Genomic DNA, 25765 nt, shown 5'->3' on the forward strand with positions numbered 1-25765 from the left:
ACACGCGTCGCTGCGGCCCGCCACGACGCGTCGAGACGCGCCGCTCCACCTGCTGCGCGCGCCGGCTGCGGCGCCAGCCGTGCGAGAGCGCCGCTCCCACGCGGCCACTTTCGCTCACCCCGCCTTCTCACTCCACTCGCCGCTCCGGACCAGACCAGCTCAGCATCTCTTGCATCGCTCAAGCATGTCGAGTGGAGCACCGACTCCATTGCTAGCCCTCCAGCCGGCCGCGCACGCGCTCCAGGAACTCCTTGCGCTCAATGAAGCCCTTGACGTTGCCCAGTCCCCTCGCGCCGCCCTTCGTCTGCGCCTCCATCTCCTCCCTCTCCTGCTCGGTGAGCGCCTCGCCTGCGCCCGCAGCCTTTTCTTCGCCGACGGCCGAGATGGTCGGAGGCAGCGCAGAGGAGGTGGACGTGGCCGTCTGTCCGGACTTGTACGCCTCCCAGTCGAGCTTGCTCTTCTCGAGCGTGCTCAGCTTGGCGACCTTGCCGCCTGACGCGGCAGCGGCAGCAGCTGCCAGACCACCCGCCTTGCGCTTGCGGGGCCCGCCGCCGAGCGGCCGAGCTGGTGGCGCTTGTGCTTGCGACGAAGATGCGCTCGGCGTGGAGCTGCTGGCAGGCGCACTTTCGGAGCTGGGCCCGGCTGCGGCAGACATCGAAGCGCCGGCACTCGATGCACCAGCTTCGCCAGCCGCAGCGCGCTGCGAGGCGAGGAAGGCGACGGCATCGGGATGTGAGGCAGGTAGCAGCTCCATTTTGCTGATGCAGGGAGCAGGTGGATCAGTGAATGGATCGCAATTAGTAGGCTGAGATGCGCGACAGAACAAGACAGCACAGGTGACCCGAGAGGCGTGAATTCCTCTCGCGGAGCAGCCAACCCGACTGCCGTGCAGCCTGCATCAAACCCCTCCACACCTCTCGCTTCCCTCGACATCACTCACCTCTCCGTCGTGCCGGCATATCTGAAGGTGCGCGGCACAGCGACCATCTCTTGTGGCTTCGCCACGCTTGGCGGGGCGGCCGTCTCCTCCTCTGTGCTGGCCTGGAATGCAGCCCACAGCGCGTCTGACGCCGCTGCTCCGCTGTTCGCGCTCTGCAGCTGAGCTTCACTTGCGTCGCTGTGCCCGATCGAGCGTCAGAACTCAGGCAGCGGCTTGGTCTCACGCACACTACTCACTCATCCTCTCCTGCCCGTCTCCTCCTGCGGCCGCTCACGACCTCTCCAGCCTCTTCAGCATCAGCGCGCAGCGCTTCAGCCTCGTCATCCTCGAGCGGCGCCGCCTCTGCGATTGGGCCAGCGGCAGGCGAAGCACCGCGCTCAGAGGCCGACGAAGCGGCGAAGTCGTCGTCGTCCGAGTCTGAGTCGGAGTTGGATGGATGCGGAGACTGCGTGGACATGCTACAGCTAAGAGAGAGGGTAAGGCGCGTGGTGGAAGGGAAGCAAGACGCGCGCGCGAGGTGGCTCGTGCGGCAGAGGGGCGTGCGAACCGGCGGCCGCGCGCGCCAGCGAGCTCGGAGATGTCGAGCCGCTGCCTTCCCTTGCCTCACACCACCACATACACCCTTGCTCGCCATGTCGGACGCAGACGGCGCCTCGCCCAGTGCGTCTCTTCTTGCCGTTGCCTTCCACCGCCGCTCACCTGTGCCCCGCAGACGAGCAGCTGCTCCACGCCTGCACGACGGATGCCGTCGCGCTGTTCGAGGCGTGCATCTCGCTGCCCGGCCTCGACGTCAATTGCCGCAACGGCCTCGGCCTGACGCCGCTGCATCTGGCGATCCAGAACGCAAGCACGCAGGTGCTCGAGGTGCTGCTCGAGGAGGAGGTGGACGTCGACATTAAGACGCGCCAGGGTGATACGCCGCTCCACCTGGCGGTGCGCGTCGAGGAGGAGGAGGTCAGGGAATGGATCGGTGAGTGCGAGGCCGAGGAAGCTGAGCGTGGGAGGCGAGCGGCGTGGAGCCTATAAAAGGGAAGGGAAATCAGCAAGACGGAGTCGAGACGGCGAGCCCTATGCCGTACAGCTGCTCTTGGAACGTTTCGCGCATCTCTAATGCGCTGCGAGTGGCGCAGGCGACTAGAGGAGGGGACCCTGTCTGAGCCCACGACAGCACTGCTCTCGCCGCAGCGGAGCCTGCATGCTCGCAGCCTGCCTTCTGCTGCTGGCAGTCGAAGTATCTGGGTTCCGCGTCCGAGCTCAGAGCCGAGGCAGCCCGAGCAAAGCAGCGGATGGCCGCGGCACATCGGTGGTCTGCAGCTGCTGAGGACTGAGTTCTGCTGTCGAGTCTGTCCAGCATTTACGCTCCCCAATCGGCACTCTCGTCTTATTGCTTCCCATGCTGACGCTGCTCTCCCTTGTACCGCAGTGCAACAGCTGCTCGAGGCGGGCGCCGACCCGCGCGAGCGCAACAAGAACAAGGACCGGCCGCAAGAGGTCATCGTCAACGCCGGCAGTGAGGCGGGGCAGCGGCTGCGCTCGATGCTGCGCGAGGCCGAGGGACGCATCGCGCTCGGTGGGGCAGATGTTGCTGGTGAGTGCAGCGTAAGCGCCAGATCGGGCTCAGCGGCTGACGACGCGTTACGTGATCAGATGACAGCGATGATGAATAGATGGCACGACTTCGAAGCATGGCAGATACAGCGTGTGGATAGTGCATGGCGCAAGGCGCTCCGGGAGGGATGATTGATGAGTAAGGGTATGGAGAATGCGTCGGGGAAGGAGGCGAGCGTGGAATGTAAGTGAGGCATCGTGCAGCGCAGGGCGCAGCTGGGTCATCAAGTGTGGTCGTCGAGCAATCGTCGTCTGCTCTCTTGCTCCTCGTCTTCGGCCGTCTCGGCAGGCGGATAGGCCGGACAGTGAGGCGTGTGGCGCACCGCCGGCAGCTCGAAGCGAGGTCCATCGGGCGTCTCGACGAGGTCGAGGAAGAGGAACATGGTGCGCAGATGGGCATTGGCCTTGAACGGCGAGAGCGCCAGCCATTCTAGTGCGCGGTTCCTAGGGCGAGCTGGGGCCTCAGCGATGCCGCAGACAGGCCAAGACGGGCGGCACTCACCAGGCTCGCTCGTACGGGCGAAGTCCAGGCTTGCCGCTCAGGCGCTGCTCCGTCCACGGCCAAGCGCGGCGATCGAGAATGTCGCTCTGGTCGTACTCGGTGCCCGCGCCCGTGAGGCGCGACGTGGGCGCCAGCGAAGCGTCGATGGTGTCGTACCTGCGCGTCTCGAGCTCAATGCCGTCACCGCAGCTGCGCAGCGTGCCGAGCGCCAGATGCACTGCCTCGTCGGAGCGCCGGCCGGGCAGCACTGGACGCGAAGAGGACGGCGGAGGATCGAGGAAGGGGTTCGACGTCATGAGGCTGCCCTGTCGAGCGAAGACGAGCATGTCGAGGTGGAAGTACAGGCGGTTGAGCGTGCCGCGCGTGAAGAAGCCTTTCGTGCCTTGCTTGAGCCACAGGCCATGCTCGTCGAGGTATGCCTCGAGGCGCCTGCGACCCATGGGCGTGTACGCGATGCTGCCGGGAAAATGCGGCGAGAAGGCGGTGCGCTGCTTCGTGAGCGCCGGATAGTCGGCGGCGTTCATGCGCCAGAGATCGTCCCAGTAGAGCCACCACCAGCGATGCACCTCGCTGACTTGCAGGTGCTGCATGCGCTCATACAGCAGCGCCACGCTCGCTGGATACCGGCGCGGCAGCTCGCGCACGACGCGCGCACATGCCGCTCGCGAAAAGGCACGGCGCAGCTCGGCGAGCGAGAGGCCCGGCGCATCGAAGATGTCGGTCAGGAAGGCGTACGAGAGCACAGCTTGCTTGGCCGACGCCTCGGCGGCGAACGACGAGCGATACGCCTGAAGCGCCTCCTGCACACCTGCCACGCGCGCCTCGACGAGCGCAGCATTGTCGCGCAGAAAGTGCAGCAGCGCAGCAGTGGGTTGAAAGTCATCGTGCAGCCCGATGGCCAGCGAAGCGTCGACGACGAGCAGCTCGCGCACACGCGTGATCCCCTCGGGGTCCTGTCGTCGGCCGTCCGAGTAGTCGAGCGTGACGTGAAAGCCAGACGCGAACGGCTTGCTGTCGGCGTCGTCGCTTCCGAGGCTCTTGCGATGCACGCGCAGCACGCCAGCGGTGTAGGCGACAGGCATGGCGAGCGTGTACTTGCGCTTCGCCTCGGCGGGCGTTCCCAGTCGTGCGAGGAAGTCGAGCCCGCGCCGTTGCGGTCTGCTGCGCACCGCACCTCCGACAGCGACGTTCTCGACGTGCGGCGCGCGTACCTGCTGTCCGTCCAGCGCACGCAGAGCCATGCGCACCGAGCGGCGAGATTGGACCTCCGCGCTCTCGTTTTGCGCCACGAACGCCTCCAGCTCAGCCAGCGTCTGCAGCTGATGCGTCTCCTCGGCCTGTTGGTCGTAGCGCATGACGAGCGTTGGCGGAAAGGGCACGAGAAACACCTTGCCGAAGAAGCTCGACACGCCCTCGGGAAACGGCGGATGCAGCGGACGCCAGTAGGCATCGGGGCCGGCGAAGTGCGTCTGGATCGTCTCGATGGCTCGCTCCCAGCGCTGTGCACGCTCGGATCGCAGCTCCTCGACCCAGGAGCGGTAGGCGTCGATGCCGATGGCCTTGAGCAGCTTGATGTTCTCGACGTGCCGCTCGGCCGCCGAGCCCTGGAACCAGAGCATATACGGCGGCCACTCGTCGGCGGTGGCGAACGCGACGACCTTGTCGGGCGGCATGTGGTACGACACGCCGCAGAGCAAGATCGTCGAGAGCGTCTCCTCCCACACGCGTCGCTTGATGTGCTTCGGCACGTCGAGCGCAGGCGAGAAGATGTCGATGCTGAAGTCGAGGCGTGCCTGCCAGCGCTTGATGAGGTGCTCCATCCAGCCGGCGCCGGCGAGGGCGAAGTAAATGTTGCCGGCGTAGGAGAGCGCCTGGATGAGATAGAGGATCGTCGTGTTGTACACCGTCGAGCCCTGCACCTGCAGCGCCACCAGCAGACCGATCACGGCCGTGAAGACGTAGCCCGCTCGTGAGACCTGAAAGACGGCGCGTCAGCCATCTACCCCAGCGAGAAGGATCCGCTCGACTCACAAGCTCTGAGCGATTGCTGATTTTGTCAGCGAATGGCCGCGTGACGAGGTGTCCGGCGAGCAGCAGCGACATGAGCACGATGAGTGTGCTCTGCTGCACCACGAGCATCGTCTTTGTCGGCATGTGCCGGAAGAGGCAGTTGCGCGGACTGACGAGGCTGACGACGACGATGTTGCTGAACTTGAAGCAGAGGATGTAGAGCGGCTTGTCTGCAACGACGTGTCAGACTCGCGCTCGCAACGCATGGTGTGTAGGACTCACAGTAGCCCCAGCGCCGACGGTAGGCATTGTACATGAAGTTCAGCGGGCTCTTGTCGCGATTCAGCAAGCGCACGTATTCGGCATCGCGCTCCGCCTCGGTGCGGCGTGTGCCGAGCTCGTTGAAGTTGCTGACGCGCGGCAGGTGGCGCTTGAGCGTCGTGGCGAGCAGGTAGGGATAGGCGAAGGTGTACAGCAGCATCGTGATGGCCGCCAGTGGCATGAGCAGCCAGGCGAAGTTGAATTCGTCGCGCTGCAATGTCGTGCTCCAGCAGAAGTCGTCGGTGCCTCGCGTCGTCTCGCTGGCGTCGGTGCGCAGAGCAGGAACGCCAGTGGCGAGCGCCGCCTGTGCGTCGGCGGGCCAGAAGTCGGCTTGCCACGTGAGCGTGTCGAGCGCGAGCTTGGAAAGCGGAATGTAGAGCACCGAGAGAGTGAAGACGACGAGGATGTTGGCGAGCTTCGAACCCATGCGCTGCGATGTGAAGAGCCACGGCTGCGAGCCGAAGCCCTCGATGGAGTAGTTTGGGTTCAATGTACGGGTCGTGCGCCAGAAACGCCACAGCAGCAGCAGCGCGATCGAGAGGAAGATGCAAAGCCAGAGCAGCGCCTTGCCGAAGAGCGAGACGAAGTCGAGCGCCAGAAAGGATGGCAGCGTGTGCAGCAGAAAGCGGCGCACTCGCGAGCCCGTCGTCGGATCCTCTGGTGTGCCGATCGGCTCGTCAAAGTGCAGCTGCAGCGCCATGAGCTGCGCAAAGTCGGCCAGCAGGCCGAGGCGGAAGATGCCGGCAGCGAAAGCACTGCCTTCGATGCCGATGATGAAGTCGACGACTGTGCCCAGGATAGAGCCGACGCCGGGCAGCATGGCGAGTACGCCACCGGGAGGCGCACGCGGGCCGACTGCGTTCGACTTGAGTTCGTCGAGCGAGGAGGTGCGCAGCAGCATCAGCGGCGGGAACATGTCGAGACGCGTGCGCGGCGATGTCGCAGTCGAGAGCAGCGAGGTGGCAGGTGAGGCCTCACCCTCCTCTTTCTCCTTCTCCTCCGCTTCCAACGCTTCGCCTGCCGCCTCGCTCTTCTCTCGCATGGCAGTCTCCGGCACACAAAGCTGGCCACCCGCTACTTCGAGTGTGCGTCTCCGCTTGCGCTTCGTCAGCTCATAGCCACAGAGCCGCGCCTCCTCGCTCGAGGCGAGTGTGCGCGCATCGGAGAAGCGAGGCAGCGGGAAGCGTGCGGCGTCGTCAAGGTAGGCATCGAGCACGGGCAAATGCAGCGGCGGCGCTGTACGCGCGAAGACGGCGGCTGATGAGTGTGCTTGAGGCAGGTCTGAGGCGGATGGCCGACGTGTAGCTGGGCCGTCGATGTGCGCTGCAGTCTCGAAGCGCAGCAGTGCCTCAGGAAGCTTCTCTGCCAGCTGCGTTCCGAGGTAGCGCGAGTGCACTGGCAGTCCGTCCAGCTCTTCGATCTTCTGAGCATGTGTTTTGCTCCAAGAAGATAGCTTCGTGCTCTCGAGCATCGAGGACTTGCACTTGAGACTGCTGGCGACTAGCGTCTCCTCCTCGGCCGTGCTGAGCTCGGACGAAGGCACCAACGTCGCCTCTCGCTGCGCGCTTCGCTGAGCCTCTTGCAGAGATGCTGGTGGCGCGAGCGCCGCTGAAACAGCACGGGGTGGCGCGATGCGCGAGAAGAGCGCACCGGCAGTGTCGATGTCCGGCGAAGGGACTGAAATGCGGTTGCCTCGTCTAGGCTCCGACTCTCGCCGTCTGGCGCTCGGAGGCTGCGGCTCCTCCTCAGCCTTGCGTTCCAGCAGGCCAGACACTGCCTGTCCCTCCAGTCGCTGTGCGCTCTCTCGTGCGCCCGACGAAAGCGGCGTCCAATCCCAGGCGCCTACTCGACCACGCTGTATCCGCTCTCCATCTTCAGCAGGTCGCTGCGTGTGCACGGACGCAGTCGCCGATAGTGCCGCCCCCTCGACGGATGGCGGACGAGACGCGTGAGGCTGTGCGCTGTCGGCGAACGGATCAGGCAAAGCGGTAGCTGGAGGAGCTGCAGGCGAGGCGAGCGCCGCGGGCGAGGCAGCGACGTGGGCGCGCAGCAGGAACGGCGCGGCTGGTGCGGCCTTTCTGTCCGAGCTGAGTGCCGGTGACGCTGGTGCGGCCGATGGCGCAGCAGGCGGGCGTGATGACGGAGCAGCGCTCGAAGAGGCTGCGGCGGGCATAGAGATGCTAGAGGGCAGCGCAGCGACTGAGCTGCGCGCCGTGGAGCTGGCTGCCTGCTGCCGCATCGCTGAGCCCGACGACTGCGCCTCTTGCCCCGCACTCGACCGTGCGCCTGCTGTGCTGCCAAACACATGCCGATCGCTAGCGCTGCGCGGCTGTTGCTCCCTCGGCGACGTCGGAGCAGGAGCAGCGCCTGCGCCCTCGAAGGCCGCAATGCGCGCCGCCAGAGCCGGTGCTGGCGCTGAGCGCCGCGGCGCGCGAGGCGCGGAGGAGGGTGGAGGCATGGCAGTGATCTAGAGGGAGCGCGGCGACGGTGGCGGCATGGTTCTGCGCTGTGTGGTGAAGCGTGGATGAGGGATACGCGAAGGAAGATGAGAGGGAGAGGTGGTGGTGAGGGCGAGAAAGGGAGCACTGTGTGGAGAGGAGAGGCGCTCCCCGCACTTCGGCGGGCCAAGGCAACGGCTCGGCACGCGCACACGGCACGGCAACCAACAGATGCGCCCCTGACGCGAGGCGCGCGTGTGCCTGATCGGCGCCGCGGCGGCGGGCCGGCCGCCGGCGGCTGCGTCATGAGATGCGCATGCGCCTTCGAGGCGCGCCGAGCCGGCGGCGCGTGCATGTTCATCACCCTCATCATCCTCCTTCGCCCGCATCTCTGCGCCCTGCGTCTTGCGCCCTTGCGCCTCTGCTCTGCGCCCTCGCACGGCTGCGCGTCCCGAGCGTGCGCCTCTGCATCGTGCTTCCGCTGTCTTCTCGTCTCTTTCGCCTCGACGCCTCACCGCCTCGGCGCTTCACCTGCAGCCATGGCACGCGGCCTGCTGCAGGCCGACGATCCACTGGCGCATCTCCTCTCGCCAGCATTCCGTACACAGCTGCTCTCACACGCACTCGTACTGCTAGCATTCCTCCTGCTAGCGTACGCATGGGGCACCATCTCTCCTCGATTCTCGGCCCTCTCCGCGCCAAAGCAGCCGCGAGCGAGGCAGGAGCGATGGCAGTGCATCGCCAAGGTCGACGAGCTGTGGGTGTATCCGGTGAAGAGCTGCCGGGGCACGAAGCTCGACGAGGCAGACGTGACCAAGAAAGGGTGGGACATGGATCGCAGATGGATCGTGTGGGATGTGAAGCGCGAGAAGGGCATTAGCCTGCGAGAGGAGCCGAGAGTGAGTGCAGCGAAGGGAGCGGAAAGCTAGGCAAGGAGGCGCACATGGAGGGATGGGGAGGCGGCAGCAGACACCGCGATGCAGATGCAGGGCAGTGCTCGCTGCTTCCGCGCAGAGGCATGACGTAGCGTCGTCCTCGACGTCGCACACAGCTGCGAAGACACGGGCACAGAACAGCGGATCTGCAGCTGCAGGAGCGCCGACCTCGCTGACTCGCATGCCTCGCAGCTTGCGCTCATCGCGCCCACGCTCGACTTCGCTTCTGAGCAACTGCATCTGCGCTATTCCGACTCTTCCTCCGTTCTCTCCGTCGCTCTGCACCCGTCCTCCGCCACGCTCGCTACCTGGGCCTCGCTGCGCGTGCCCATGTACGGCGACGGCGGCACCGGACGTATCGTGCCGGACGCCAGCGCCTGGCTTGCCCAGCATCTCGGCTACGAATGCCATTTGCTGCAATTCGATCCGGCCGGTGAGGAGCGTGCCGCCTTCCCGCTCTTCCGGAAGCCGAACGACTGGGAGAGCTGGGCCCGAGAGAGGAAGGAGGAGGTGGAGGGCAAGCGAGGCATCGAGTTTCAGGTGCGTCTCTTCTCCCTTCCAAGCGGGAGAGCGGCGAGACTGAAGCCGGCGAGCAGGATGAATATCCGTTCCTCGTCGCAACGCAGGAGTCTCTCTCCGCGCTGCGTACACAGCTCGTCGACGCCGTGCGCTCCGACACCGACGGCATTGGCGGCGCGCCCATTCGGAATCTCGATCGCGACAAGTGGGCTGCGCGCCTCGACGACGCCGACGCGCAGCTGAGCATGCAGCGCTTCCGACCCAACATCGTGCTTTCCTCTCTCGACGCCGACGCTACGTACGCCGCATACGACGAGGATGAATGGGATCAGCTGCGCATCGTACGCGCCTCGTCGAACGATCACTCTGCGCGCGAGGCATGCTCGCACGAGACCTGCTCGCTCCCTCCGTCGACGCGCAGCAGCATCGTGCTGCATCTCATCGCGCGCTGCCAGCGCTGCCTCCTGACGTCGGTCGACCCCGAGACGGCCGAGAAAGACGTGCAGGTGCCTCTGGCGCTGCTCCGACGTAGCCGAATGCGCCTCAAGACGCCCGGCAAGCGCGAGGGCCCGTGCTTTGGCGTGTACGCCGTGCCGGAGTCGACGGGCGAGGTGCGCGTCGGGGATCAGGTGTGGGTGCGATGGCGCGACGAGAGCGAAGAAGGAAAAGGAGAATGAAAGGGACGATGTTGCATTATCGAGCGCTTGATGAAGGGGACGCCACAGCGAGACATGAATGATGTGAGTACGCGGCAGAGAATGATGATGATGACGAGCGCAAGAGAGAGAGAGAGAGATACAGGGATGGAGGATGCGCGCTTGTCAGGGCGCGCCAGGCTTCCGTTTCGGAGGAGGCTTCTTTTTGACGAAGAGGCTGCCAAGCGCAGCAGCGCTTGGACCGGCAGGGCGAGAAGCAGCAGCAGCAGGGGCGACGGCGGGACGTGACGGTCCTGCCTGCTGCTGCTGCTGCTGCGCCGGCGGCCGGTACTGCTGCTGCTGTTGCTGCTGCTGCGCCTGCTGCTGGGCGCGACGCTCGCGCTTCTGCTGGTTCTTCGAGAGCGGCGGCGGCGTCGGGTTTGCAGAGCGGATGACGGGCGGCGCAGAAGGACGAGACGTGTCGACGTTGCGCGCCTTCCACTGCTGCAGGCGCTGTGCATGCGACTGCTGCTGCGCCGACTGCTGCTGCGCGTACTGCGCAGGCGGCTGCGATGGCCGTACCGGCGCAGCGTCGATGCGCGGGCGCTTCGGAGGCGGGCCTGGAGCAGGGCCGGGCGGGACCGACGCCGACGGCGGCGGAGGCGGAGCGGGAATGACCGGCGGCGTGCCGGAAGGCGACGGAGGGCGCGAGCGCTTGACACCTGCAGGCGACGCTTTGCTCGAGGCCGGCGTCTGCTTGCGAAGCTGCGCCGGCGTCATGGCGCCTGCGCTCGTCGGCACAGCTGCTGCTGCAGCTGTGGCGCTCTTGCGAGGCGCAGGCGAGGCAGAGGTGCTCGGCAGGCTCTTGCGCGGCGCGGCCTGCGCAGCGAGCATGCTGAACGTCGTCGGCACAACCGATGAGAGCACGCCCAACTGGTCGGCGTGCGAGACGAGCGTGCCCCAGAGCGCGTCGGTGCGCAGCAGCTTTGCGCAGCCGATGACGAAGACGTTGCTCTTTGCGCGCGTGAGAGCGACGTTGACGCGGCGCCGGTCGCTGAGGAAGCCGACGGCATTCGTGCGCACGGCAGAGAGGATGATGACGTCCTTCTCCTGGCCCTGGAAGCCGTCGACGGTGTTGAAGTCGACGACGTCCGTGACGTCAGGGCCGAAGCGTGCGAGGAACGTGCGCTTGAGCTCGAAGACCTGCTCCTTGTACATCGTCACGACGCCGACGCGGTAGTCGAGGTCCTTGCTGTAGCGACGCGCTTCGGCCTTCAGCCGCTCGTAGAGCGCAGCTGCAATCTGCGCCTCCTCGCTGTTGACGACGGAGTGTCCGCGCGCCGAGCGCTCTGCGCCACGGTACGCGTCGAAGAAGCGGAAGGGCTTGAGCAGCGTCTCCTTATGCCATGGCTGCGCCGTGAGCTCGGCCATGCCGGGCCCGTCGCTGAGCTTCGAGTCGTAGAAGACGCGCGAGGGAAACGACGAGATGAGCGGGTGCATCCGGTACTGGATGCTGAGCAGGTACACCGAGCTGCTCGCCGCCTCGAAGATGCGCACGAAGAGCGACTGCGCGTACTTGAGGCGCTGCGCGCGCTGCGAGATGACTGTCGGCGGCAGCTGATTCGGATCGCCGACGAGGATGGCGCGCCGGCAGCCGTAGCGCAGCGGGATGAGCGAGCTCAGCTCCACCGCCTGCGCCGCTTCGTCGATGACGACGGTCTCAAAGTCGAAGGGCAGCTGCCCGAGCAGCGGATGGCCGGCGCCTGCAAGCGTCGTGCAGACGACGTCGGCGTCGGCGAGGATCTCGTACTGCACGCGGCGACGGTCGGCCTCGGCCTGGCGCGCGCGCGTCTGGCGCTGATCCTTTGCCTCGTCGAGGCGGCTCATCGCAGCCATGCGTCGGGCAGACAGGTTCTTGACCTCGGCCTGCAGCTGCCCGATGCGCGCTGCGTTGCCGCCGCCGTTGGCGCGCTCCGTCTCGAGCTCGTGCAGCTTCGCCTCCTTCTCGTCGCGCAGAGACTTGATCTCGGCGTGGATGACGGAGGGATCCTGCGGCGCGCCGGTCTCACCCGACGTGCTGTGCGCAGCGAGGCGCGCCTCGAGCAGTGCGTCGAGCGAGATGTGCTTGACGCCGACGTTCATTGTCTCCTCGCGGCCGACGCGCACGACAACGGGCTTGACGATCTTGCCGTCGCGGCTGCGGAAGCCCTGCTGCGCGCGTCGAGCAACCTCGTCGATGGCGGCGTTTGACGGAGCGCAGAGCAGGATCTTCCTCTTCGGCTCGCGCACGCCGGCACGGCCAGCCTGCACCGATGTCGCAGGCGCACGGCGTGTCGCGATGAAGTGCGCGACGAGGCTGCAGATCGTCTTCGTCTTGCCGGTGCCCGGCGGGCCCTGGATGAGCGAGATGCCCTTCTCCGAGCTCATGGCGCCGATGATTGCCTCGGCCTGCGGCCTGTTGACGGCGTGCTGCGCCATGACGGCCTCGATGTCGGCGTTCGGGATCGGAGAGCGTGACGCAGCGCGGCCGTGCAGCACGTCGCCGACGAGATCGAAGTCGGCAAAGGCCATAAGCGCGGCGCACTCGCGGTGCAGCGTCGTGAGGGCGAAGAGCTTGCCGAGCTGCCAGCGTGAGCCGGGCACGAGCGCAGAGCCGACTCCCTGACGATCCGAAGCGATGCAGCAGCGCAGAGTGACGCCGCTGTTGCCGTGGCCGGAGCGGAAGGCCTCGACCTTGGCAAGCACGGTGCGCGCCTGCTGCGGTGCGACCGCGGAAGCGCCGGCAAGCTCGCTCAGGTAGACGACGTCGGTGTCCATCAGGCGGAAGCCCTTCGGACCGCTGCTGATGAGGCCGGCGGGCAGGCTCGCAGTGAGGTCGATGAAGCCGTCGACCGAAGAGCGGCTGACAATCTCGACGTTGATGGGCCGCTTCTCCGGTGCGCCGCGCGCAATCTCCTCCTTGGCGTTCTGCAGCTCTGCCCACGACTCGAGGAGCAGCATGGGCCCGAAGACATTGGCGTACTGCTCCGCCGATGTGAAGCCGGCAGCCGGCACTGGCAGAAAGCGCGCTGGAGGCTGCCCTGGCAGCGTCGGAGGCTCCTCGCCGTCGACGTGGAAGGGCCACGAGAGGATCGAGCGGTGCAGCTGGCCAAAGTCGGCTGGCGCACGGAGACGACGCTTCCGCTCTGCCTCGGCTCGCTCGCGTGCGAGATCCTCGGCGCGCGTGTCGTGGAGCATCATTGTGCGACGAGGAGGGGCTGCAGCAGTGACAGCAGCAGCCCTGCGCATCTTGATCGGCGACTTGGCCTTGCGCCCGGTGAGCGCAGCGAGGCCCTTTGCCTGATCGCCATCTTCCTCGTCGTCAGAGCTCGACTCGCTCGTCGAGTCGCTGGCAGGAGCTGCTGTCGTCGCTTTGCGCAGGCCACCCTCCGGCTGAGCGCCAGTGACGGTGCTGTACGCGGCGGGCGCCTTGATGGGCGCAGCGAGATCGCGGTCCGACGGCAGGCGCGGGCGCTGGTTGACGTTGTTCGGCCGGAAGATGACCTGCCGCTGCGCGGCAAAGTCGTGGCGCATCGTCGAGAGCAGGCCGCCGCTGGCCTTCGGCGCGGCAGCACGTGCACCGGCTGGCTGGTACTTGTTCGCCGACGGACGAGGCGCAGCGGGCGCAGCAGGACGAGACGGCGGCGTCGGCAGAGCGTCGACGTCGATGGGCTTCGCCTTTGCCCACGAGAGCTTCTGCTGCTTCATGCGCCGCTTACGCTCCTGCGATGCAGACAGCGCAGCGCTCTGGCTCGCTTGCCAGAAGCTCGAGACTGTCGTCGGCGAGTCCTTGTGGTCCGCAGAGCGAGCAACGGATGACGGAGCCGACTGAGCGGGCGGCGTGACAATCTGGAAGTCGTCCTCGTCGTCTGAGATCTCGACGACGCTGCCGGCCGGGATGAGCAGGCCGCGCAGCTCCTGCAGCTCCGTCGTGCTGAGCAGCGTCTTGCGCCGGTCCGCGTCGGGCTCAGCGAGCTGCGCATCGATGAAGCCGAGCATGTTCTGCTGCACCGTCTTCGGCAGCGGCACGTCGTCCTTGAAGCGGTCGAGCGCCTTGACGATGTAGGCGCGCGTCTCGCTGAGGATCGCCTCGTTGTTCATGCGCAGCCTGCGACGATGTTCAGAGCAGCGCAGAGGGCGCGGCGCACGTGTCAGCTCACCAGTTGCATGCCTCCTCGAGCGGGAAAGCGAGGGCAGCGAAGATGAAGTCCTCCTCGTCGTCGTCGTGCTCCGGCAGGCTCTCGACGGCAGCGCGGATCGTCGCAGCGTGCTCGACCGTGTCGCAGGCGAAGAGCAGCACGTCACGGAACCAGGCGACGAGTTCCTCCTGCGCAAGCACACGGCTCCAGCTCGGCGTGTGCTTGAAGATCGAGGCAATGCTCTGGCACATCAGCGTCCATATAGAGGGGACGTGACGGCCGATTGCATCGCGCGCGGCGGACGAGTCGAGGTACGAGTGCGGCGTGCCATTGCGCAGCAGGCCTTCGAGCGGCGAGCAGAGCGCGTCGATGATGTCCGTGAAGGAGCGCACCATCCAGCGTGCGGCCTCGTTTGCCTCGACGAGCAGCGAGAGCGCGGCGACGAAGCGCGTGAGGTAATCCTGCAGTCCCTCGAGCGCGCGTGCCGGACTTGAGCGCAGCAGCGCCATGAAGCAGTCGGCGCGAGTCGACGCTTCGTCGAAGGTGGCGCGCACGACGTTGAGCGCAGCACGGTGCACGTCTTGCTCGGGCGAGAGGATCGCCGTGATGAGCGCAGCGGTGTGCTCGACGCAGAGGCTCTGCAGGGCAGACTCGCGCCCTGCATCGCCGACGGCGACGAGCGCCGAAGAGAGCGCGCTTCGCTGAGTCCGCAGGGCGCGCGACAGCGAGAGGATGCTGGCCTTGAGCGCGCTGCGATACGACGCGAAGCCAGCGCTCCCCTTCGTCTCGGGCAGCATGTGCGTAGAGAGCGTCGGTTCGACGAAGACGGATAGACGAGCGAGTGGCTGCAGAGTGTCAGTCTCGAGCGGCGAAGTGCGCGCCTCGTGCGCACGCACAGCGCGCCTCCTGCGCAGGCAGCACTCACTTCGAGGAAGAGGCTGGCATCCTCGTTGAAAGCCGCCTTTCCTTCGTTCCACATCTCCGGGCACAGCACCGGGCTGGGCCACGGCCCGGCAGCGGCTGCGACGTAGACGTCTTCCGTGCGCTGCCCGTCGGGGTTGTGCACCGTCTCGGAGCCGTCGCTGCGCTTGCTTCGACGACGACGAGCACTCCACGCCTTGTTATGCGCGCGCGTGAGAGTGCTGAGCTCGCAGAAAGCCTCTTCAAGACGTGCGGCGTCGGAAGCGTAGATCTCGCTCATCAGCTGCAGTGCAGCAGCGCGCGCAGGTGCCGTCGATGGCAGAAGCGAGGAGCGAGCGGGCAGACGGCCGCGCAGCGCAAGCGATGCGATCGTCGAGGCGTACAGGCTCGAGACACGCAGTGCTGCGTCTGCTTCGTCGCTCTGCAGTGTCGTGCGCAGGATGGCGATGCCTTCTGCAGCACCGCGCAAGCGAGTCTCGTCGTCTACGTGGCCGGCCTGGCAGCGCTCGAGGCAGAAGTTGACGATGCGACGCAACGCCTCGTCATGCGCATCGAGAGCGCCGCCAGCGACGTCGCCGGAGCGGCTGCTGACAGGCAGACCGCGGAGCGAGGCGAGCAGCGGCATCGTCCAAGCGAGAGCGGCGTGCGGCGTTGCGTCGTTGTGCTCGCGCTCGAGGAGCGTCAGGAGCGCCGTGTTGCTGAGCAAGCCGCTGAGTGCGACGGCTGCACGCTCCGAGTCTCGACCGCCCTCCCACACGTCGGCCTTCTCCTTCTCGAGCAGCAGCGCGAAGCAGCGTAGCAGCTCGTGGAGGCGCTCCGGATCGCGCTCGCCGACGCTGGCAAGCAGCGGCTTCGCGAGTGAGGCGGACATTGGTGATGACGAGGATGCGAGCGTGGCAGCGATGGCGGTCCAGTCGTGCGCAGCGATGGCGATGCTGCTGCTGCTGCTGCCGTTGCGGCTGCTCGAAGCGACGGGATGCGCAGCTGTGGTGGTGGAGGTGCTGCTCGAGGCGACGGCGGCGCTGCCGCTCGAGATAGACGCGTCAGGCGGGCCTGGCTCGCGCTTGACAGCCGTTGCCGCAGGCCGCAGCGCGCGAGCGCATGACGGCGGGCCCCATTTGCGCAGCAGCGCCTTGTCGTCCTCGCTCGCAGTGCGCCCAAAGTCGACGAGCAGCTGCAGAAGCGGCGTGCTCGCAAATTCCTCGGGCACCGGGCGCAGGCGCAGAGCGGAGAGCTGCTCGCGCGCCCAGTCACGGGGAGAGAGCGCCGAGCCAGGCTGCACGGTCTCTGCCTTGCCCGGCAGCAGCGCAAGCGCCAGCAGGCCGGGCGAGACGTTGCGCAGCAGCGCATGCCGCGTCATCGCAGAGCCGAAGTGCTCGAGGAGCGTGTCCTTCGCTGGCCGTGTCCCTGGCGCGCCGAGGAGCGAGCCGAGCGCGTGCGTGCAGAAGTAGAGCTCCGCTTGCGGCAGCATGCCGAGGCCGCCGCCTGGCGTGACGTTGCGCCGCACGAGCAGCGAGATGCAGACGTCGCTCTCCCACGTCGCCATCGATGCGTCGAACTTGGCGTGTGACGCCGGCGGATATACGTGCAGATAGCTGTGCGGCGGCGCGGCGCAGGCGAGGATCAGAAGCTGTCGAAGCGAGAGTGCCGCGCAGCGAGCGCGCTCAGCGTGCTCAGAAGAGCAAGCGCGCTGCTGCAAGCCGGCGAGCGTGCTCAGCGTGCTCAGAAGAGCAAGCGCGCTGCTGACCGGCGAGTGCGCTCCTGCTTCAGACTCACCGGCTGTGGATCTCTCCACGCGCTACCGCGTATCCATCAGCGCATTCCGTGCAGCCGAGCACCGCGCGCTCAACTCTGCTGAGCCACTCGACGATCTGCTCGATGGGCCGGAAGCTGCGCACGCGCAGCATGCACGTCTGCACCTCGCGGTGCAGCTTGCGCGCCTCGTCATTGTCCGCAGAGCGAGCGCAGAGCGGATGCTTGACGTGCGCTGTGTGATCGAGCGCCTCGAGGATGAGCTCCTCGATGAGATCCGTCGAGCGCGGTTCGACCTTGATCTTCTGCAGAATGTCCTGCAGACGAGCGGAGCGTGCGTGCTCCTCGAGTGCCGCTGCTGACGTCGACGACGATGACGACGACGAAGCGGCGCCGGGCGCCGGTGTGGAGGACGACGCCGCGCCGGGCTCGGTCTTGATCATTGCTCAGCCGCGGCCGCGCGCGATGCCTGCGCGACGCGGCGAGCGACGCGGCCGATGCGACGATGCTGATGCACCGCAGCTGGTGATGAGGCGCTCGCGAGAAGACGACGGCGATGCGGCGCGGCAGATGCGGCGCGGCAGATGCGGCGCGGCAGATGCGGCGCGGCAGACACGCTCGGCTGGCGATGCGACGCTGCGCCTGGCGATGAGCCGCTGGCGCTGCGATGCTGGCGAGCGGCGCGGCGAGAGGCGCGGCTGCCTGCGAGAGAGCTGCGTGGCGCGCAATGTCGACGCACGCTGCTGCTCGATCTCGCTGCGATGTCGAACGGCCCTACGGCGATGAGCGTGCGCGTAAGAGTGAGCCGGATGACGGAGGAAGGGAACACCAAGACCCTACGGCGATGAGCGTGCCGTACGAGTGAGTCTGGGCGATGTCGTGACTGCGACAGCGAGAGATGCTGGAGTCTGACGAGCGGCGAGAGGTGCTGAAGTCTGACGAGAGGCGTCGGTGTCGGGGCGTCGGTGTCGGTGTCGGTGTCGGTGTCGGAGGGAGGGCGAGACGGGAAGCGGAGCGCGCGGCAGCGAGGTCGCGGCGCTCGTGGCCGAGGCAGCAAGGTCCACGTCGCGGCGCTCGCAGCGGAGGGGGGCGCGCGGCGGCAAGACGAGGCGCTCGCGGCGATGAGCCGCTGGCGCTGCGATGCTGGCGAGCGGCGAGTGCGCCGCTGGCTGTGCGATGCTGGCGAGCGGCGAGTGCGCCGCTGGCGCTGCGATGCTGGCAAGCGGCGAGAGACGCGGCTGCCTGCGAGACGCGGGGGGCTCTTGATGCCTGCAAGCCCGCGAGAGAGCGCGAAAGGGCGCGCTGTCGGAATGTCGGTGTCGGAGGGAGGGAGGGGAGGCCGGAGGGTGTGGTGGTGAGGAGCGAGGCGCGAGGCGCGCGCCGCGTGGTGTGCCCTGAGCGGCTGCCTGTGCTGGCCGTGCCGCCGGGCGGCCGCCGCCGCGCGCCGCCGCGCCGCGCGATGAGAAATAAGAATAAGAATCGTGCGCCGCCGGCGAAGGGAAGGCGCGCGGCGCGCGCGCGCAGCCGCGCTGTTCCCACGGTGCTCGCTTGGAAGCCGGCACCGGCTCTCGGGTCGAGGACGTACGAGACGGGCCCTCCACATCGCTCCCCTCTTCCTTCACACCAACACCACCCCCTAGTCTCCCTCACGCACACATCATGCCGTGGCAGAAGACCTTCACCCTCTCGTCGCGCTCCAAGGGCGTGCACCTCGTGACCGACGAGGTCATGCAGCACATCGGCGCCGGCGTCAAGGAGTGCAAGGTCGGCCTGCTGCAGCTCTTGTGCGTGCGCGCTGCGCCGCGAGCGAGCAAGTGTGCGAGGCAGAGACTGATAGGCAGACCGACGCAGCATCCAACACACGTCCGCCGGACTGTCGCTGAATGAGAACTACGACAGGTGCGCCTGCTAGAAGCGCTCCCTGCTCGCAGCTGCTGATGTCGTCGCCCGAACCGCACAGCGACGTCCGCAAGGGTGCGTCGCGATCTCTGCGAGCTTGTCGCACGCCAGGCTGATGCAGCAGCCGCAGACATGGACATGGTCTTCGATAAGATCGTGCCCGAGAGCCTGCCGTACCGCCACAGTGAGTTCTCTGTCTCGGCGTGCTCGGATGCGTCGGCAGTGCTGTTCGCCTGCTCGGCTCGCAATGCCGCTGCTGCTAGCGAGAGCCCTGCTCGAGCGCCTGTCACGCTCGTCGTGCTCTCTCTCTACGGAGCATGCATGTCGTCGTCGCTTCGCTCTGCACATCGTCAGTCCTTTCGCTCATGCCTCCCCCCTCCTCCAGCCGACGAAGGACCCGACGATTCGGCCTCGCACTCGAAGGCCACGCTCTCAGGCTCGAGCATCACCGTGCCGATCTCCAACGGCAAGCTGGCGCTCGGCACCTGGCAGGTGAGTCTTCCGCCGCGGCCTTTCTTGCTGCTGCAGCTCGGAGAGGGAAGGACACGCCAGCTGACCGCGGTGCGATGCGATGCGCTCGTCGTAGGGCATCTACCTCATGGAGTTCCGCCACATGAGCCACAGCCGGCGTATCTGCGCCACTATCATTCCGTGAAGGGCATCTGCTCGCTCGACACAAGAGAGAAGACTCGGACGAGAGGAAGACGGGCACGAATGCATCGTATTCCAGCGCTCCACGATGGAAGGAGGGTGGGGCACTCGCGGCAGCCAGGTCAGCCCCGAGTCAGACGTGAGATGGAGGCAGCACGGTGCGTGTGATCTTGAGCCGATCTGGTAGAAGGAGGAGGCGATCTCGCATGCCTCGCCACCCGCAGCCTCTCGCCTCTTGCGCCTCAACGTTTGCGCCTCGACATGAGCGTCCTGAGCCTTGCGTCTTGAGCCGAACCGCCCTCCTGCGTTGAGCTGCGAGTCGTTTCGTCTTGCGTCTTGCGTCCTGATCGTGGGCCGTTGTCTCGAGAACTTGACGCCTACGCGATCGCTCTTTCGCCTTCGATCGCGCGCCTGTCGTCTTGCAGCCTCGAATCCTGCCGCCGTCATCTTGCGCCTGGCCGTCATACGTCGCCGATCTTGCCCCTTTCTCCCCTCTTGCGTCTTGATCGCGCGCCGTGTCGAGGCCGTCTCCATGCTCGCATCTTCGGTCTTGAATCTTGCTCTGCGTCTCGAGCCTTGCGTCTTGAGGCGCACGTCCACTTCGCGTCTCGAGTCGTTCTGGTCTTGAGCCTTGAGTCTTGAGCCTTGAGCCTTGAGTCTTGAGCCGTGCTTTGCGCCTTGCGCCCCGGACGGCACTTCTCGTCGTATACTTTGAGTCTTGCGTCTTGATCCTTGCCCCCTTGCGGCTCGGAATGCCTCGTTCTACGTCTCGTCGAGTCGATCGTCCTAACCGTCGAGCCGAGCTGCAACCTACCTCACGAGGACGGAACGAAGACGGACCAGCGATGGCTCAGAAGCGAAGATGAGCGGCACAGCGTCGCGAGAGTATGCCGTCGATGAGACAGCCAGGGATGCTCCAAAGCACCGCTCCTGGCGCTCTTGATGTCGTAGCGCCAATCTCGCACGTCGCTCTGCATGGCTCTTGGCTCTTCGCCAGGGTCTCCAGGTCTCTCATCTTCGTCCCGCTTCCGACCCATCCCCGAGATCTCACGACCCACATCAGCGGTGCACTGATTGCCGACGCAACTGATGCGGTGTCTGTCGTGAGTGAAGGCGGAGAGTAGTGAAGGAGAAGGAAGAAGAATGAGAGGCTGAAAGGTTCGTCATTGATCGTCGTCGCTCGCTCGCTCGCTCGCTCGTGGCTATGGTACAGTTCTCCGGTGTCGTGCCTCGTGCTCTCCTCTCTTGCTGTTGTACAAAGCGACTCGTCAGCGCGTATCGCTTCTTCTCATTGCTTGTTCGTCGTGTTCTTAAGGTCGAATCGAGAAAAGTCACATGCACGCAGCAAGATGGCGATGCGCATGGCCTCGGTGGCCGTGAGGACTGTCCTGTCCGTGATAGCCACGCTGCGCGAAGTGAGGTCCGCCATGACCACGGCTCGGGCGTCGACATCCTTCCTCGCCATGAGGAGCGCAAGGATGGTGCGGCGCGAGATGCACTGGACCGTGCCATCCTTCACCGAAGAAGAGATGCGGTGGGAAAGGAGGAGGCGATGGACGATGCAGGTGGGCACCGTGATGCGGTCCATGCGATGCTGGAGCATGATGCGCGTGTCGATGGAAAGGACCGTGTGCGTGCAGTGCGGCGAAGAGGTGCCGCATGTCGTGCGTCGGCCAGTGAGCGGCCGTGTCGTGTGGACTGAAGGGAGGACCACGCTGGTGGTGATGAGGATGAGCGCTCATCCGTCCATGTCCTCGTCCTCGGCCGTGCGGATGACCGCAGCCTCGCGCTCCGTGGTCAGGTCCGCCTTGGGAGCGGGCGCACGGCTCGTCCGCACGAGGCTCGTGCCTGTGCTCGTGTCTGCCGCGTGCTCCATGGTGATGAAGATGCGATGACCGATGGGCGTGAGGCGGAGGCGGAAGCCCGTGTCCATGAGGTGCCCGAGGAGCCGGTGGCGAAGGCGGTGCTGCATGATGCATCGGCTGTGGCGACGGTCGCTGCATGCCCTGTGCTGCGTTGCGCGAGGCGCCGCAGTGAGGGCATCGGTGGCCCGCCTGTCTCACATCTTCGCGTGGCGCCGGAGCATCGCACTCGATGATGGAGAGCGACGAGTCCGAGTTCGTCGATACCCCGGAGAGTGTGGGGCTTGAGACGCGGGCAGGAGCGGGCGTGGTCATGGTGTCGTGAAGAGCGCGGCTGGGGAGGCGAGGAGGGGCGCTTCTTATAGACGTGAGGGGGGAGAAGTGCGCAGCGGGAGAGCTGCGACTGTGCGCAGCAGACTTCGTTCGAGAGCCGTCGAGATGAGGGCCTTGCGCAGCTGCTCAGCTGGCCGGAGGCGCAGCATGGCCAGGCCGGAGGCGGTGCGCAGCGCGGCGCGGCGGCGCAAGCGTGGGAAGCGGCCCAGATGTGGCTGAGCACGGCCGGCACCTCAGCGCCACACCGCCATCCCGACCCCGCTGCGCAGCATCTGATGAGACTGCGCACGAGTCATGATGAGCCAGTAGCGTGTGTGATGAGCAGGCTTGCATCCGCCAGATGATGCTCGAACATCGGCCGTGCGAGCGGCTCGGGCGAGACAAGCTGGTCTGGTGCACACGTGCTGCGCGCACCTTTCGCCATGCGTGATGCGCAGCCCTGGCCGAGACGGCAGCGGCACTCTTGCTGCGCGCTTGCCACTGCACGTCGCTGAGCCTCAGCAGAGTAGCAGGAGGGAGATTGATGCGGTGAAAGCTGCCTCGGAGGTTGCGTCGACGCTTTATAGCCGACGAAGAAGGCCGGCGCGAGAAGTCGAGGTGCGGCACGGAAATCGGGAATTCGCGTAAGCGCGCGCCGAGGTGGAGCCGGCCGCGAAGCTTCTCGCACCTGCCAGCACCCTGACGCTAGAGGTGCGCAAGGCCACCTTCCACTCCTCATCACTTCCCACATCTCCCGGGCCCGCTCACGACGTCTCGCTCTTCCCAACCACTTCCTGCGCTACCCACAGCTCCACCACACCGCATATACGCCCTTTGTCGCGCATGCCGCCGCCCGCGCTCCTCGCCACCGGACGCGCCGCGGCGTCCAGCTCGCTGCGCCGTCGTCTCGCCGCCAGCGCTCCACGACTGGCGCTCTCGCTGCCTCGCGTCTCGCATGCCTCAGCGCCCTCTCTCAGCCGCTCGCTCCATGCCAGCAGCGCACGCCTGGCGCAGCAGCCGCCTGGTGGTGCCGGCGGCGGAGGCGGCGGATTCAATGGCTTCCGCATGGGCGGACAGCAGGCGCCCAAGCCGGGCGAGACGCTCGCAAAGTACTCGAGCGACCTGACGGCTTTGGCGCGGGAGGGGAAGCTCGATCCGGTCATCGGCAGGTGAGTGCTGTCTCAGGCAAGTGTGCCAGCATGGGTCATGCGCTCATGCTCCCGGACAGAGACGCGGAGATTCGCCGCACGATCCAGATTCTGAGCCGCAGAACGAAGGTGAGCAGACCCGCTGCGGCAGCCGTCAAACCTTTTGCTGACTCTGCGCCCAGTCCAATCCAGTGCTGCTTGGCGAAGCAGGCGTAGGCAAGACGGCCGTGGCCGAGGGGCTGGCACAGCGCATCATCAACCGCGAAGTGCCCGAGTCGCTGCAGGACAAGCGCGTCCTCTCCCTCGACCTTGCGGCGCTGCTCGCGGGCGCCAGCTTCCGCGGCGCCTTCGAGGAGCGCCTCAAGGAGCTGCTGGCCGACGTCGAGCACGAGCAGGGCAAAGTCGTGCTGTTTGTCGATGAGCTGCACATGCTGCTCGGCCTGGGTAAGGCAGAGGGCGCCATGGACGCTGGCAATACGTGAGTGTCCGTGGGGAGGATGTGCGAGCGTTGCTTGCTGACGATGCCCACAGGCTCAAGCCAGCACTGGCACGCGGCACGCTGCAGCTGATGGGCGCCACGACGTTCAACGAGTACCGCACGACAATAGAAAAGGACGCCGCGCTGGCGCGCCGCTTCCAGCCCGTGCAGATCTCCGAGCCGTCGGTAGAGGAGACGGTATCCATCCTGCGTGGCCTGCGCTCGCGCTACGAGGCGCATCACGGTGTCTCTGTGGCGGACTCGGCGCTCGTGTCGGCCGCGACGCTGGCGCATCGCTATCTGAGCGATCGCCGGCTGCCAGACGGCGCCATCGACCTCGTAGACGAGGCCTCGAGCGCCTTGCGTCTGCAGCAAGAGTCGAAGCCTGAGGCCGTCGAGTCGCTGGATCGTCGCATCCAGTCCATCGAGATCGAGCTCGAGTCCCTGCGGCGCGAGACGGACAGCATCTCGCGCGAGCGGCACGAGACGCTGACGCAGGAGCTGGAGAAGCTGCGCAGCCAGTCTGAGGGTCTGCTGTCGAAGTGGAACGACATTCGCGGACGACTGGAGAACATCAAGAACATCAAGCATGAGATCGAGATGGCGCGCATTCAGCTCGAGCAGGCGCAGCGGACGGGCGACTTCCAGCGGGCTGCAGAGTGAGTCACACAGCGGCTCGGCGTCGGAGGACCATGCTGACGCTCCTCTCGCAGACTGCAGTACGGCAAGATTCCCAGCCTGCAGAGCCAGCTGCCGACCGAGGAGGAGGCAGCTGCCGCCAACGCCAAGGCCGAGGAGGAGGAGGGCCTGCTGGTGCCCGAGCGCGTCACGCAAGACGCCGTCGCGTCGGTGGTGGCACGCATGACGGGCGTGCCTCTGCGCTCTCTGCTGCGCAGCGAGCGCGAGCGGCTGCTGCACGTCGAGGATGTGCTGCGCAAGCGCATCATCGGGCAGGATGAGGCGCTCAACGCCATTGGAGACGCTGTGCGTCTCAGTCGCGCGGGCCTCTCCAATGAGCGGCGACCATTGGCCTCGTTCATCTTCGCCGGCGCCACTGGCTGCGGCAAGTCGGAGACGTGCAAGGCGCTGGCCGAGTACCTCTTCGACGATGCAAGTGTCGTGCAGATCAACTGCTCCGAGCTTGGCGAGTCGCACTCGGCCAGCCGCCTCATCGGCGCGCCGCCTGGTTACGTAGGCCACGAGGACGCCGGACAGCTGACGGAGGCGGTGCGCCGCCGGCCGTACTCCATCGTGCTGTTCGACGAGATCGAAAAGGCGTCGCGTCCGGTGCAGATGCTGCTGCTGCAGATCCTCGAGGAGGGTGCGCTGACCGACTCTCAAGGCCGCCGCGTCGACTTCCGCAACACCATCGTCGTGCTGACCAGCAACCTCGGCGCCGGCGGTCTGTACGAGCCCGGCGCCGTCGACGAGTCCGGCAAAGTGACGGGCGCAGGTCGAGCGGGCGTCATGTCGGCGATCCAGGACGCCATGCCGCCCGAGCTGCTCAATCGCCTCGACGACATTCTCATCTTCAACCGCCTGCAGCGCGACTCGATTCGCGGCATCGTCGACATCCGCCTGCGCGAGCTGGGCCAGCGCCTGGCGCCGCGCCGCATCGTGCTGGATGTGGACCAGAAGGCCAAGGACTGGCTCGCTGAGGCGGGCTTTGATCCGGCATACGGCGCTCGTCCACTTGCTCGCGCCATCCAGCGCAATCTCCTGAATCGTGAGTCCAGCGGAGCATCTCGAGCTGCCCTCGCTTACCTGGCTCGTTCTTCTCTCCAGCTCTCTCGCGCGCACTCATCAAGGGCACTGTGCGCGACGGCGACAAGGTGCTCGTCACTGTGAAGGACGACCAGCTGCACATCCCAGAGCTGCACGAGCCGCAGAGCAACGGCTCGCCTCCGGGCGTGGCGTCCGAGTCGAATGTCGAGTGATGCTCGCCTCTTCTCCACCTGCACCCGCTCTCTGGCGCCTTGACGTCTCGCATCTATACTCCCTCGCTTTCCCACCCTGCTTACTGCCTCGCTTCTGCCTCAACGTCACATGTTAATTCTCATCATATCCCACCACTCATCCAGCATGCAATCCAGCCGTGCACATGTCGTGTCGAGACCGAGACGGGAGCAGCGTGACCAGCCGGAAGCCGTGAGCTCGCAGCCCGAACGGGCTGTGCGAGATATTGACGCGGCGCTCGCGCTCAGGGGCGCCGGCGAGAGCACGAGCCCGGCGCTGACGTCAAAGTGCCACTAAGACTTTGACTGAGCTCGATGGCCGAGCGCGGGCGCCGGACCGCCGCCAGCCGCAGGCTGCGCGCGGCAGGAGGACGAGAGCGGCGGCCGCCCCTGTACGCGTGCGAGGGAGCTCGCCGTCTCAAGTCGTGCAGCATGAGCGCTGCACACGCTCCTCACGCCTCTTGCGCTGGCGCAACTCGCAAGCCAGCGCTTGTCCATCGTGGTCCTTTGCGCTGCGGGGATGGTATGGCGTGGGCGAATGGCTGCTCGGCGCAGTCGAGTGCGGCCGCTGCGGCTGGGCGCAGCTGCAAGGCGCAGCGGCCGTCTTCGCGCGTCGGGCTTGCTCCGCCGCTCGCGCGCCTCTCGCGCGCGACCCCTGAAGGGGGAGAAGCGCACACTGCCGAGGTGCCTGAAACGCGAGG

The 25765-nt window shown here is 66.5% G+C and overlaps 9 protein-coding genes across 9 annotated transcripts; 4 read left to right on the plus strand and 5 right to left on the minus strand.

The window, feature by feature from the left end:
- Positions 1 to 120: 120 nt before the first annotated feature.
- On the minus strand, positions 121 to 1431 carry FA09DRAFT_328430 (hypothetical protein). The gene is made up of 3 exons (XM_025741769.1): positions 1177 to 1431; positions 941 to 1117; positions 121 to 758 (listed from the first exon to the last, which is right to left on the minus strand). Exons 1-3 carry the CDS (start codon positions 1395 to 1397, stop codon positions 212 to 214), a joined length of 945 nt encoding a protein of 314 aa, XP_025599902.1. The 5' UTR covers positions 1398 to 1431; the 3' UTR covers positions 121 to 211.
- Positions 1432 to 1572: 141 nt separating this feature from the next.
- FA09DRAFT_359052 (ankyrin) lies at positions 1573 to 2732 on the plus strand (the record flags this gene model as incomplete). The annotated part of the gene is made up of 4 exons (XM_025745047.1): positions 1573 to 1600; positions 1653 to 1910; positions 2364 to 2528; positions 2588 to 2732. 4 exons carry the CDS (start codon positions 1573 to 1575, stop codon positions 2605 to 2607), a joined length of 471 nt encoding a protein of 156 aa, XP_025599903.1. The 3' UTR covers positions 2608 to 2732.
- On the minus strand, positions 2591 to 7960 carry FA09DRAFT_328432 (hypothetical protein). The gene is made up of 4 exons (XM_025741770.1): positions 5343 to 7960; positions 5082 to 5290; positions 3051 to 5026; positions 2591 to 2992 (listed from the first exon to the last, which is right to left on the minus strand). Exons 1-4 carry the CDS (start codon positions 7837 to 7839, stop codon positions 2773 to 2775), a joined length of 4902 nt encoding a protein of 1633 aa, XP_025599904.1. The 5' UTR covers positions 7840 to 7960; the 3' UTR covers positions 2591 to 2772.
- Positions 7961 to 8182: 222 nt separating this feature from the next.
- Positions 8183 to 10051, plus strand: FA09DRAFT_359054 (hypothetical protein). The gene is made up of 3 exons (XM_025745048.1): positions 8183 to 8718; positions 8947 to 9294; positions 9351 to 10051. Exons 1-3 carry the CDS (start codon positions 8359 to 8361, stop codon positions 9948 to 9950), a joined length of 1308 nt encoding a protein of 435 aa, XP_025599905.1. The 5' UTR covers positions 8183 to 8358; the 3' UTR covers positions 9951 to 10051.
- FA09DRAFT_213314 (hypothetical protein) lies at positions 9806 to 17398 on the minus strand. Its single transcript, XM_025739502.1, has 4 exons — positions 16784 to 17398; positions 15012 to 16602; positions 14108 to 14931; positions 9806 to 14055 (listed from the first exon to the last, which is right to left on the minus strand). Exons 1-4 carry the CDS (start codon positions 17200 to 17202, stop codon positions 10095 to 10097), a joined length of 6795 nt encoding a protein of 2264 aa, XP_025599906.1. The 5' UTR covers positions 17203 to 17398; the 3' UTR covers positions 9806 to 10094.
- A 1020-nt stretch (positions 17399 to 18418) lies between these two features.
- On the plus strand, positions 18419 to 19313 carry FA09DRAFT_337143 (hypothetical protein; the record flags this gene model as incomplete). Its single annotated transcript, XM_025743973.1, has 6 exons — positions 18419 to 18543; positions 18611 to 18658; positions 18720 to 18733; positions 18789 to 18842; positions 19044 to 19150; positions 19245 to 19313. 6 exons carry the CDS (start codon positions 18419 to 18421, stop codon positions 19311 to 19313), a joined length of 417 nt encoding a protein of 138 aa, XP_025599907.1.
- Positions 19314 to 20465: 1152 nt separating this feature from the next.
- Positions 20466 to 21641, minus strand: FA09DRAFT_213457 (hypothetical protein). The gene has a single exon (XM_025739503.1). The coding sequence runs from the start codon at positions 21484 to 21486 to the stop codon at positions 20641 to 20643; it is 846 nt and encodes a 281-aa protein (XP_025599908.1). The 5' UTR covers positions 21487 to 21641; the 3' UTR covers positions 20466 to 20640.
- Positions 21382 to 22572, minus strand: FA09DRAFT_213735 (hypothetical protein). The gene is made up of 3 exons (XM_025739504.1): positions 22499 to 22572; positions 21919 to 22373; positions 21382 to 21785 (listed from the first exon to the last, which is right to left on the minus strand). The coding sequence occupies exons 2-3, from the start codon at positions 22232 to 22234 to the stop codon at positions 21631 to 21633; spliced, it is 471 nt and encodes a 156-aa protein (XP_025599909.1). The 5' UTR covers positions 22235 to 22373; positions 22499 to 22572; the 3' UTR covers positions 21382 to 21630.
- Positions 22022 to 25218, plus strand: FA09DRAFT_328435 (P-loop containing nucleoside triphosphate hydrolase protein). Its single transcript, XM_025741771.1, has 6 exons — positions 22022 to 22652; positions 22712 to 22760; positions 22814 to 23109; positions 23163 to 23768; positions 23823 to 24835; positions 24895 to 25218. Exons 1-6 carry the CDS (start codon positions 22327 to 22329, stop codon positions 25044 to 25046), a joined length of 2442 nt encoding a protein of 813 aa, XP_025599910.1. The 5' UTR covers positions 22022 to 22326; the 3' UTR covers positions 25047 to 25218.
- Positions 25219 to 25765: the final 547 nt, after the last annotated feature.

The sequence above is a fragment of the Tilletiopsis washingtonensis genome, assembly GCF_003144115.1.
Source record: "Tilletiopsis washingtonensis strain MCA 4186 unplaced genomic scaffold FA09scaffold_5, whole genome shotgun sequence".
Classification (NCBI taxonomy): Eukaryota; Fungi; Basidiomycota; class Exobasidiomycetes; order Entylomatales; genus Tilletiopsis; species Tilletiopsis washingtonensis.